Source organism: Zonotrichia albicollis, chromosome 1, assembly GCF_047830755.1.
Source record: "Zonotrichia albicollis isolate bZonAlb1 chromosome 1, bZonAlb1.hap1, whole genome shotgun sequence".
Lineage (NCBI taxonomy): Eukaryota > Metazoa > Chordata > Aves > Passeriformes > Passerellidae > Zonotrichia > Zonotrichia albicollis.
The window spans coordinates 35,404,576-35,417,844 of NC_133819.1; the positions used below are offsets into that span (position 1 = coordinate 35,404,576).

At 36.7% G+C, this 13,269-nt stretch overlaps 1 protein-coding gene across 1 annotated transcript in view; it reads right to left on the reverse strand.

The window, feature by feature from the left end:
• Nucleotides 1-13,269, reverse strand: part of HACL1 (2-hydroxyacyl-CoA lyase 1) — a 21,713-nt gene continuing 8,444 nt past the window's right edge. The window contains exons 5-17 of the mRNA XM_074538040.1: nt 12,796-12,868; nt 12,229-12,306; nt 11,165-11,259; nt 10,663-10,775; nt 8,924-9,059; nt 7,680-7,785; nt 6,245-6,328; nt 5,857-5,958; nt 4,786-4,940; nt 3,493-3,651; nt 3,095-3,202; nt 2,311-2,497; nt 1-1,893 (exon numbers count right to left, since the gene is read on the reverse strand). Coding sequence (XP_074394141.1) covers nt 1,861-1,893; nt 2,311-2,497; nt 3,095-3,202; nt 3,493-3,651; nt 4,786-4,940; nt 5,857-5,958; nt 6,245-6,328; nt 7,680-7,785; nt 8,924-9,059; nt 10,663-10,775; nt 11,165-11,259; nt 12,229-12,306; nt 12,796-12,868 — 1,429 coding nt within the window. The 3' untranslated portion in view covers nt 1-1,860. The remainder of the gene's footprint in view (nt 1,894-2,310; nt 2,498-3,094; nt 3,203-3,492; nt 3,652-4,785; nt 4,941-5,856; nt 5,959-6,244; nt 6,329-7,679; nt 7,786-8,923; nt 9,060-10,662; nt 10,776-11,164; nt 11,260-12,228; nt 12,307-12,795; nt 12,869-13,269) is intronic.

Here is a 13,269-nt window from a genome sequence, read left to right on the forward strand (position 1 = left end):
TTAAAGAAGAAACAGCATGAAAATCACTTTTTATTAATTTTCAAGTATAAAATAGTATTTTCTACATTTGCTTATCCAATGCAAATAATCTCCCCTGTGGTCAGTTCCAGCATTAACTCTTGCAGATATTTTACACCATAATAATGAGTTGTGTTTAATCATAGAAACATCAAAATGACTTTGTGAGACAAGAAGAATAATGAAACAAAATTAATGTCAAGATTCAACACTGTTCCACCTTCCTTGCAAATATCCCAGAGAACACAGCAACTCAGGAACCTTACAATTTTTTGTGAGCTGTATCCACTCTAGGATTTTATCCTTTTGCACTTCAGATTATTTCAGATATTATTTCTTTCAGATATTATATTCCTGTACCAGGAATATAATTCCTACATTCCTCTACCTAACAGTAACCCATGGCCTTGGGCCAGACCCAAACCAAAGTGCCAGACCCAATAACAAACCTGACTGCAGGCCACAATCCCCTGCCAGCCCAGTGCTCTCTCTCCTTAGGTCATCAAGTGCTTTCCACTAGGTAACTAACACTTACTGGCAATGGAATAATAGAAAACAAAGCAAGCAAAACCCAAATCAGAGACAGAATATTCCCTTTTGTGCATGTAACAACAAAGAACCTTGCATTTAAGAATAGATGTAAATATAGTCTGTTAGAGTATTTTGCATAGTAACTGTTGTAGGCCATGACAGAAGTATAGACAAAGAGTTACTTAATTTCTAAAGTCTGAACTCTAAGTCAGATTGTCAGATGCAGCAACAAATGAAAATACTGCAGATAGAATGCCAGGCAGGCCAAATATCTGCTTTAAATGTCACCTCTGCATCACAGTGCAGGTGGGACTCCAGGTCTCCATACAGGAAGAACCTTTCTTGTACAATTAGCCAGCCACAGCACAAACCCTGGTGGTTGCTTTGTGATGCCATCCAAAATTAACATTATGCTCCAGTCTAATAGCTTTTATTGTTGTTGCTCTGGTGAGGGATTTTTTAAAATTTTGTTTTCATTTGGGTTTTTTGGGTTTTCTTTGTGGTCTTTTTGTTGGTGTCACTGTTGATATTTCAGTGATGGTGGTAGTAATGTTTTATTTATAATTTTTCTGATTATAAAGATTTACAGCCTATTAATACTGGAAATCTCACTAATAAATATGGCCATGTTTTCAGCCTGGTGTTTGTGAAGAGCTAAGCTTCAAACGAAAATCCAGGGTTTGCTTTTCCTACAAACACCATAAGTTCCAGTTAGTAAAAACAAATTCAGTAGACAGAAGCTTAGCCCTTGAGCAAGTCTGCATTTTTAGTACACTATTTCTACATTCAGAAGAAGCTGAAAAATCAATCTGTAAAATTAGGAAGCTACGACCAATGCAACAGGCTTCAGAATTATTCACAACAAGATGCTTTGGTTTGGTCCTTAGAGGACAAGGTTTTTAACAAGCAGAATGGTGGTGTGGTTGGTTAAAAATCAAGCTACTATAATTGCAGACTGGCAAACACTTCTATGTTTCAGAGAGCATAAACCCCTCACCTTATTCTGTTCATCCAGAACATTCAAGATTTTAATTCACAGATAATGGGTATTACTCTGAGTAAAAGCAAAAGTATATAATTTTATCATCAGTGTTCTGTACCATCTGTTAGAAGGCCGGATATACATTCATATGCGTCTTTCTCATTTTACAATTACCTAATTTCAGCATTTAAAGATTCCTCTAACAGCAGTTCTAAAATCCCACTTGTTCCAATGCTTATGCAAAATACAGTTGTATCAGTTGCACTTCCAGAAAACAATTCAGTTTTATTTAACATGATGCCTTGCACCACCATCATCTTCCTCTTCTACTACAGGTTAGAACGAGTCAGCCAGGGAAATTCCTGGAAGCAAAAAAACAAACCAACATAGAATAAAAAACACATCAGAATGGACAAACAGTAAGAGGGAATCCACAGGATATAAAGAGTGCTTAAAAATGGTTCATCTCCTTTGGTCTAGAATGAAAAGGAATAACCTTGAATTCTAGAAACAGTCATTAAGGACACTATACAGCCAGTAGGGGGAAAAACCCAAACAAGCAGGTAGCAAGGAAAGCAGATGGCATGGTGTAAAAGGACCTGCTCTTTCCAACTCCCAATTCTAACAACAATCTGTTTTTTCCATCTCCCAAATCTAACAACAATCTTTCTTCCTTGCAACCATCCTGCCTCCTCTGTGGTTTAAATTATATTCCCTAAGGTTTTCAGAAGCTCACCACCATGAAGCCTGCAGTAAAAGAAAGGAAAAAACATACACACCTGTTTCTTTCTCTCAGATTGTGGATCAATCATTACATTTATAAGAGAAGGTGTTTGCTTGTCAGTCACGCTTGCTTTCAGAGCATTCTGCAATTCTTCTGGTGTTTTAACAAAGTATCCTTTGCCTCCAAAGGCAGACATAATTTTCTCATAGTGTGCATTTGGCAGGAGAGAAACAGGAGGTACACTGTAACAGAATGGAAAACATGACTAATGGCATGGGAAAATTGCCAGGCTGACTAATTTAATTACTTTAGCACCAATTTTAAAGTGCAAGATGATTATTGTGCTGGCCTGATGAATTCTTCTGGGCTGAAAGAACTATGGTTGCTGTATCACCTAAGATGTGTTCATAGGGTACTGTACTCATTTTTGTCTTGTGGAACCATTCCTCAGCTAAGCTTTAGCTTAGTTCTCTTAGTACAGAGATCTCAGCTCAGAAGCAGAAGTCCTGTATAAAATCAGATCTCAGGTAATTTTGGAGAGTATCAGGATTTTGAAAGTTACCCACTATGAACTCTGTACTGTGTGAGCTGAACTGCTGCAGGAACCTGAGAAAACTAATTGAGAATCATCTCTCTGCTGCTCTGCTGTGCAAACAATAGGCTGGAATTAGGCTGGCTGTTTGCTTTTGGTAATTGGTTCTTACTTATATGAACTTAGCCCAGGACTAAATTGATTTTATAAATGTAATTTTAATCTGGATCATAAAGTATTAAAAATTAAGAGAATCACCATTTTGGTCACTTCTTCCATAGTTACATAGGACATTGAAGATGCTTACCATGTAGCAGGGTCACCAAACTTTAACATTTGCTCCCAGGAATTTGCATCCAAACCAGTGTAAATCCCATTGTTGTTCACTACGATTATCAGGATTGGCAGGTTGTATCTGTAAAAAGACACATTTGGAAGCATTCTGAAATACTTGCCCCCTTCTGTAAGATGCTAAGAGTGTAATTTCCCTTACAAGTAAAATGACAAAAAAACCCCACTTCCACCTGAAATATGATTCAACCATCACTAGTAAAGCACTACATCACAACAACATAAAAAATGAGCATGTATGTTTTCTGGCTTGTTTTCATGTGTTTTATGGATGCCCCACCTACCAGCAGTTAAGCTCTTCTAGTTAAAGTGACCCTGAAGAGCATCCTCTTGAGCCAAAAAAACCCCAGTTACCTGCAGATAGTTTCCACTTCCATTCCAGAAAATCCAAAAGCACTGTCCCCTTCTATGCAGACAACTCGCCTTCCAGGTGTGCGGTCCCTGGCTACCATGGCAGCTGCTATGGCAAAACCCAGCCCCACTCCCATGGTTCCAAAGGTACCTGCATCAAGCCTACAGGGAGAATACAGAATTAATATCCCTTTATTGCTACTCAATCTCTTTAATTCATTCATGGCGCCTTACTTTGATTACTTTGCCATATAGTATGCAAATACTGTTTTATAAACAATTTGTATAAAGAGATACTACATGTAGAGATTATTATAGTCAGCCAAACATTTGATAAAACTGCAAATGTTTTAAGGGATATAAACACACTGGAAAACTCAAATTAAAATTAAGAACTCTTGTACACTAATGCCACAATAATGAACTATTCTCATATGCTTTTAGCTTGCATAGTTACAGTATTTCAAAAACATTCAATTACTGCAGAGACAGACAACATGAAATATTTCTATATTTAATTCCTTGAAAATATAACTATTAGTCTGAAAGCCATTGATTAAATACTGCTGTTCAAATTTTAGTCTTCTGTTCAACCATTTGAAATCAAATTGAAAGCTATAATTTAGTTAGATCATTTCCATCAGAAGCACATAATGGATACAAAAGTACATAAAGCACTAGATTATTCTAGGGTTAACTGCTCAAATTTCCTTTCAGACATGTGCAGTGCAGTCTGAAAGACAACCAGTAACATTACTGTGTGCTTTTTTTAAATAAGCAGCTCTTTCCCCAGCTCTACTGGAAATACATGGATGTTGTTGGCTGTTTTGCTCACAAAGCAGTATTTTGAGTACCCACACCTTAGGCATGCAGGTTTACATGAAAGCATGGCCTATATATAATCCAATTTTCAAGTTTTCCCTGTTCTGAAGTGTTCCTAAGAAAAACTCGTCATGTGAATTCTTTTCAACATAAGAATCCAAATGATTTTTTTTATTTTTCATCAATATTTACCACAGACTCTGAACACAGAAACAAACATCAAGGTCAGAGAACTGAACACAATGCTCATCACTCCCTTCCCATAAGAAGAGAGGAGCTATCACCATTCTGCTGCAGAGCACGCAGAGAATTGTTACAGTCTATGACACGACATCAGTATGTGAGTGGAAAATGTTCCTTAATCCCTCTCCCAACATATTATACTTCTGTTTTCCAGGCCATTATTCTTCTTAGCTAAATGAAAACACTTATGCAGAAATGTAGCATGTTGAGTCAGAAGAGAAGATATCCCACCTTTGCCGGGGATAGAAATTTGGAAGCATAGTTCGTCCAATGTCCATGGTGTTTGCTCCCTCACTCACTAAAATGCAGTCCTTGGGTATTAGTTCTCTGATGTGATGGAAGACTGTATAATAATTCATAGGCAGAGATTTCTGCAATGCTAATCCCTTAAAAAGAAAAGATATTAGTAACTCCCATGAATAGAATTTAGGGTGCAAAACAGAGGTACATAAATAATAATGATGGAAATAAAATACAGTCTGCCTCAGGTAAGGCTGAAGTATTTGGTTTTTAAGGCACTGCATCAAGGTCATTCCTTTTGTATCTATCCTGGGGACACAACATATTTATCAGAGGCTCAACAAGCTCAGCAGCCTTTCAATGGCCTATCATTAGCAGAAGCTATTAAAACTCAGTTTAACCCAAGAGGCTCATGAAATTTTTCTGCACCAGGCGTGACTATTTACAACCCTAAGTGAGCTGTCATCTGTGTGCTGGGAGATAATTCAAAAGAGCAATTTGTTAAAATGACTTTATTTTAGATCCCAGTCTTGGGAACATGCATCTGAAGTTGCAGAACAGGAGTTACACAAAGTAACATATATAGGTATATACCAAGCATCTGTGGTCTCTTTGCCTCAACAGCTACTTGCTTTTAACATAGATTAAACCTAGACCAGCACTGCTAAACTGCACAATTATAAACAATGATTACAATTAGAAGAAAACTAAGAATGTGCCTTCACCTAAGCCAGTTTCCACTTGGAGTACTTGGAATATCAGTCCACTGCTTAAAAGCCATTGCCCATAATACAGCAGCTCTGCCTGTGGTCTTCTACTAATGGCTCTAAGAATCCAATCCCAAAGTGTAATGATTTCTACACAGTTTGAATTTATACAAAATCATAGAACACTTAAGCATAAGAAGAGTAAGCCTGTGTCAGAATGGTACAAATTTTCAAAGCCTGGGTGACTTAACTGAGAAATAATTGAGGAAGCTGGGTAAAGACCAGTTACAATACGGATAATTTATCAGTGCCTGTTACAGCAAGAAACCTTTTAATTTCTTTAATGTCACACTACCTTCGATCTTTCCTCATTGTTCTTGATTTTCCCTCTTAGCTTCTGCCACCACTCTGAATTAGAAGGGTACTTCCACGATCTTTTGCTGAACTCTTCTAAGAGCTGGAACAATATTGAAATGTTGTAAAGTGGTCCTTCAACATATTTAAAAGACAACAAAAGATATATCAATAACATTACTAAGAACCATCCCAGCACAATCACAGTAATCAGAATCTTTAACATAAAATTTGAGAACAGACTGGATATACAACACAAATATATTGCCTGAAAAATGGTTTTCCTTGAACAGTTGGGGGTTTTTTCTTTTATTTTTAACTGGCAAATTACACCACATGAATCAGAGGAAATTGAGGTCAAAACCAGAGGACACGGGACATTATGTTACCTGCTCAGTCACGGCGTTTATGTCACCTAATAAAGTTGCAGCTGGCCTTACATTATTCCCCAGCTCTTCTGCACAAATATCAATCTGTATTTCAAAAACAAAACCAACCATTAACTCAAGGATATTAACCAGAATTTTTTTTTTTTAGTTCAAGTGAGGAACATGCCCTAACATGCACAGATGTCTAACATTGTCTTCATATCCTGTTTTGGCTGCACAGGTAACTTCCTTTGTCTTTCCCTGACATGACATCAGGAGACAACCCTTTATACAAAGTAAAACCCTATGGTACATACCTATTTTAATGAAAAGTTATATATATCCTTGAAGTTGATTGCTTGCTTCTTTCAAGCTCTTGCAGACACTGTAGAACTTTACTACAGCATTGCACGTGAGCTAAAAATCCAGATTCAGGTATACAAAGCATATATACCTATACAAAGCAGCAATTTTCTCACTGAGAAAACTGTGTGTATGCTACTTGACAGTAAGAACTTAGTGAGCATGAAGAAACTGAAAAGTAAGTTGCAACTACTGAAGCAAATCTATCAGTGATGCATGAGCCCTCTAAGGTTACATAAACTGTTATTTTTGACCAGGTCACGTAGACAATGAAGGGACTTAGTGTTTTAATACTAATCTGTGATAGTGAAATAAATTAAGTGAGATGAAAAAATATTTTCTTTAAATTTTTTACGAAGAGGAATAATATAATATTTGCAAAAATAACATGTATTTTAAAAAATTTAGCTTAAAAATTAATGCTATTAAGTTTGAAGTTTGGAACTTTAGACTATGTTCCAGGTCAGTGTAAGCAGGACAGCCAGTATGAATCAACTACTACTATTTGATCACAGAGTCTTGGAGAGGAGATTTTAAGGACACAATTTGAAGACTTCTCTTTCAAAAAGCTGGCAGATTATCAAATGCAATAATTAGTTTAACAGCCTTTCTTCCTCTTACTTCATTTCTGAGTGACTGAGCTCTTACAATATGACAGGATTTGAAAGCAGCTCTTTTTCAGAAAAAAAGTCAGCCAAGAGAGCAGTAAGAAAGATTCCACAATTTCAAAGACAGTTTTCTTTCAATCATAGAAATTCCAATGCTCCAAAGATCACAACAGTATTGTGAGTCTAACCCTGTATTAGTCAATGGCATAGATGTGTCTGCCCTCCTCATTACAGCAGCACCAAGCTCTTGATACTAGGAACAACACTGTAAGCATTCTTGAAAAAAAATTGGGAAGAAAAAACAATAATTAAAGAGAGCATAAGTATTTCTGGAGAATTACCATAACTATATGCACCATACTGCACTGCCCATATGGCAGTATTTGCCACATGAAAGACATTACCAAAATAATTTACAATAATTGTTCTGGTCAATGACAGAACACAGAAGACTTCCATTAAGTGATAAAAATTTTCCTGCTTACCTGAATAACCTTTACATCCTGTCGATACCTTGGTGGAAGACCAAAATGCAAAATCCAATTCAATCTTGCACCAAGCAAGATGATTACATCAGCATGCAGTAATGCTCTAACAAAGGGAAATGACAGAAGCAGGTAAGAAGGAATCACTATTACATTTAACAGTCTTTGCAAAATTAGAAGCAACCCTCACCACCACAGCAAACCTCAGAATACACATAGAATTCTTCATTCCTCTAAGCTGCTTGCTTAGCCCCAAAGCCCTGTATCCTTTTATACAGCCAATCACCAAGCCATTCTAAAGTTAAGGAACTTAAGAAGAAAGTTAATTACTGTTTTCCTATTACACTGCATATAGGAGAGGAATCATATACATTGTGAGACTAACAAGATGCTAGAATGATGCTCAGGTTAAAGCAAAAGACTCACTATTGTGACACTGACAACAGTGGATGCCAAAATTAAGACTGGTATGGGCCTCTCAGTTTAGTCTCCCATTAATTTACCTTTCAGATAGGCAGACAATATTTGGTATATTCTTTTATTTTCTATTCTGCCTATCAGCATGCTTAACAGTGATAAAGCTAATATGCTCAGCAACGGACAGCATTTTACTTTCAGAGTATATAAATGTTCCACCTGCAAACTGACTCTGTGCATATTCATACATAGTGGGGTTCTCAGAGTCCAGTCACATTAATTTTGTCAAAAGCAAAAAAAAAAAAACCCTGTTAAAAATCACTTTTAACATACTCGTTCAGAGTAGTTTGAAATATCTTACTTTTCTTTATAAATAAAGTGCAATTTAGTGATAGGGTATTGCAAACAACACACAGGAACAACAGCTGGCAAAACTTCAGCTGCAACAAGCTTCTGTTTATGGTGTTAAAGTAAAAAGAAGGAGTTTATCTAGTGCACAAACTTAAACATTTAACATAAACTGTTTACCAGCTATGTTTTATGTTACAAAATACACACTAGCAACATGTACACATCTACTTGCCATAGGTTTCATAGCTACAGAATATATTATATCTCAAAGTATTTCCCTGGTCAGCATTCTAAAGTGATCCACTTAAATGTGTTGTCCCTTTTCCAGCAGAATCTCCAGTGCCCTACAGTGAGGTGCAAAATATAGTTGAAAAAATTTTTGTGGTATGTATTTTCTCTTCCCTGGCATCTGTAGCCCACCAAAATTCCTAGATGTTTCTTGTCTGTTAGGATTAGAAGCCTTGCTTTATATTTACGTTGATCTTGCTGCAGCTACACAATTTGGATGGTTATCAGGAACTACTCCTTTTGCCATTGGGGTAGGCAAAAAAGGCAGTCCACAAAGGTCCACCAACTTTCTGATGTTGTTTTCAGCATGTGAATAAGCAGCACCTGAATGAAATGAAAGAGACTGCTTAATACTACAGAAACCAACTGTATTCGCTTGAACTACAATTATGTTGATTACATTATGGCAGAGAGAGTACTGTTTTCCATTATGAAATCTGCCTGTTACTTTTCATCCTGAAGAACTCAAAACTAAACATGCCAAACCACAGATATCTGCAGTTAAAATGTCACATACTTTTGGCAAAAATTTTGTTTGCTTGTTTATTTTGTAAGACTTGGGCTGAACTCTTCCATCAATTTTTATGAAGCAGGGCAGGGAAAAATAGGAGATCTTGTTTATTTAAAATCACAATTTTTTAGTGAGTGAAATTTGAATTATGGGACTGAGACTTCTGCAGCAGCAACATGAGATGACCTTTATGTCATGTCATGTCATGTCATTTCTTGCTTACCCCCTGCTCCATAACAACCTGCCCACAGACTCTACTATAAGCCTTTAGTGAAAAGAAAGAAACACAAACAAGTCCTTGCAAAGGTATGTGTTTGTGCACACATTTCCTGTGATGCTGCAGCAGTTCATGGCTGCTGAATTAAGCTTGCTCAGGTAACCTGGATTAACTAACTGGTCCTTGTGCATGGCTTGAATCTATGAGTCTTAAATCCTGAAAAATATACTTTTGCAAATCTTTCAAAAAAAATTCTGCTAACAATATATAGCACGAAGTCCAGGCACATTTGTTGAGTAAATTCTCAATTGCTGACATAGACAAAACACTTTTTTTTGAGTTTTCCACCTTCCACTTTCAAAGAACACCCTTTTCTTCCTGTGTATCCAGCCAGAGAGAAAAAAAAACAACCCATAATCTCTTCTGGTCTCCCTTCTGTTTTCAATTTCATTACCTAATCAATCATAAGATCCATCTCATTTCAATCACTGCACTCCCCAATTAAACACAGACAGAGATCATTCCCCATATCTGCAGGAAAACAGCCTGGGTTAAATGAGCTGGTTATTTTAATTCTCTTCCTAGCTGACCTGTATCTTCAACCGGAACACCACTGCACTGGCTAACACTCCACCAGGAGGCATAAAAGAAGTGAACTTGCACAGAAAATAATTACCCTCCATCTCCAGGAATTGATTAGACTGGCAGAATACAAAGAAAAGTCTGTAAAGTAGCAACAGCAGCAGCACGTGCTGTGTTGCTGTACATCCCCACACAGGTAGGCTGGCACTTTCAGCAAGAACCAGAAAAATTACCTTTGGTTACTCTGATTCTTGCTATATATTCCAGAGCAGAGAATATTTCTTTAATAGAATTTAAATTGCTTGGAATTTTGGAAGTGATCCCTTGGTATTTGCTCTAGGATTAAAGACAACACTTATCTGGGTTTTTTCTACATAAACTTGTATTCTACCAGTTGATTTTCCTTAAACTAGATGAAAAACAAACTATTAAAGAACAGAAAAAAAAATCTAAAACCCCAGCAGATTTTAACGTCAAATTCCACAGAATTTTGGGTTTTTACTACTGGTTGGTTGGTTTGTTAGACTAAAAAGAATATGGGTAACACTTCTGGGGAAAAGCAATCACAGTTCTTGTCCTGAACATGCACAGTTCAAAGCTCCACCAAAGCATTCTACCTTTGCCAATGATGAGCAGAGGCTGCTGGGCAAGAGCAATGACAGAGGCTGCTTTGGATACAGCAGAGTGCTCAGCCAAGCTGACGGGAGGTGGCAGGCAGCATTCCGTGTACCTGCAGCCAAGCAAAACAAAAGAGGCTCTTTGAAAGATTCAAAACAAGAAATGCTGATATTGTTTAGCATAAAAGTGCTGTTGCTACACACCATGTTACAGCATTTATCAGAACAGCAAATATATTTTTCAAAACAGGCTTTGAAGTTTTCCCTCCTTGTCTCTTTGATCTTGTAGGTAGTTTTGTTTCAGAGATTTACAGAGTGACATCATTATATTACCATATTAACTCATTTTGCACATTTCAGTACAAACTGAAATCTGTACCATGTTATGATGCAATGTCACATTTAGAGGCTTGATTTTCTTGTTTTAGGAAAGAAATTGGCCTATAAATGAATTTTCTTTTGTTCAGTAATTTTAAAAATAATGAACGTAATATTTACGCACTTGACAGAGCTCTTATTCACCTGAAGATTCACAAAATCCCCAGGAATGTCAATATAGCAGGAACCTGGACGACCATACATACTGGTTCTTACAGCCTAGAAAACATACAATCACAGCTTTAATCACTGTTTGACAGGATTTTAAAAATATCTATATTCAAAAAAGCAAGAAAACTCTGCTGTAGGCAGACAAGGTGTACAGTTTCATTTTGCTGATTCCTCACAGTGGAAGCTTCTGTGGATTTATACCACAAAATAAAGTTTTGACAGCTATTTACAGTTTCTCTTATATACCAACTGGAGCCTTTCAGCAGATGCACAGTATTAGACTCTAAATTCTTTGTTTCATTTGCAATGAGACAATGGCTTTATCAGCTGTTATGTTTGGAGATACAAAATTAAATATGCATGCTGAATTCTACTTAAAGTAGCACAAACAAAGTAAAACCAAGATAACCAATGCCTCCATTTTCTATTACTTTTGATCCCAGCTCTTCTATTGCAGCTAGATGCTCTGCTGAATCTGCACTTCTGGAAACAGTATGACTGTATGCAGAATTTAGGCTGACATGGCTGAAGGGCTGCTACAAGTACCAAGAGACTTCTCTAATCCTCTCTGAAGCACTGAGATAAGGATGTGTTTTTTCACTCTCAAAAAAATCCAACAGAACAGCAAACAAACTCAAACCCCAAATACAACCATCTCCACTGTCCCCCTCCAAATCCCCTTCACATGACAACGGTAAAACAGCTGAAGCATTTTATTTCTAGTTATTGCATCTCTCCCTATTTATTTCATAAAAATTTTCCAACTTTATCTGAAGCTAACAAAAATCACTGCAGGGATCAGTAAGCATCTGACTGGACTAGGATCTATTTCTAGCCTATTCCATAGCATTGTCCATAAGCAGAACCTCCCCAGTTGTTAATTTACTCAATCAACCACCACTTCCTTTCTGCCACAGCAATTTACTCAGAATAACAACTGTACAAAAATAAACCCTCAAAACCTAAACAGGAGACAGTTACCTGACGTTCTGTCATTTATTTTGTATTTTTTCATACCTTTTCAATAACAGCAGGAATAACTTCCAGGCTGCTTGGACGGACAGACAGCTTGCTGTACAGCCTGCCAGCCTCAACCTGAATAAAGGCAAATAACCATTATATTGATTTATCAAAGTAATTTTCTAATTTCCACTTGAATAATATTAAAGAAATGACAGATGAAAACCAATGAGGTGGAAACTTCCCTATAGAAAAATGCAGTAGCAGCTGGTGAAAACTGTCAAGACCATACTCAGTCCTCCATATGCTTAAGTTTTTTTGCCTTTTTTCTTTTCTTCCCCCATAAACTGGTTTATTTTCTTGGACATTTTGGTTTTGTCCTTCTCAGAACAAACAAAGGTAATTTATACTAGCTGAAAACCTAAAATAGAGTATGAACTCCAACATGAAGGCAATCTGCTGTATTTACACAATGTCAATTTTAAACCAGTAGGTGGAGCAAATCAACAGCGTTACAAGATCTGCTAGGAAATGTTAGTGTTTGGGATTGTTTTTCCAACAATAATGAAGCGACAAGAATTATTTAACTGAAACCTTCCTGCAGAAAGCTATATGTCTGTATACCTGTGGGAATTCTTGGAAAGCTCCCATGGTTTCCTGATTTCTGTCAGAAGAACCGCCAATAACAATCAAAGGCCTAGAAAAGTTAAAAAACAAACAAAAATTTAAAAAAAACAAACAAAAACCCCTGTAAGAATACATATATACATATAGCATCCCCAGATCTGTACAAGAATAAATACAGAATACAAAAATGGATTCTAAATATCAGAGTGTCAGCCAGTAGCCTTCTCAGCAGTTTTGGGTTACCAGTTTTGGGACAATTTGGCCGTATTAAGTGACTTGGATCATAGAAGTTCTAAAACCAAGTCCCATTGCAGGCAATTTTCATTTAAGTTTGAAAATATGGGTGACACAGTGGTTTGAGGGAATGATAACACCTAATAAGAAGTTAAAAAGTATTAATTGGTCCAAAAAGTATTAAGATGTGTCTTTATAAAGGATACTGTAACATGCACAAGCACTAGAACTAAGAAA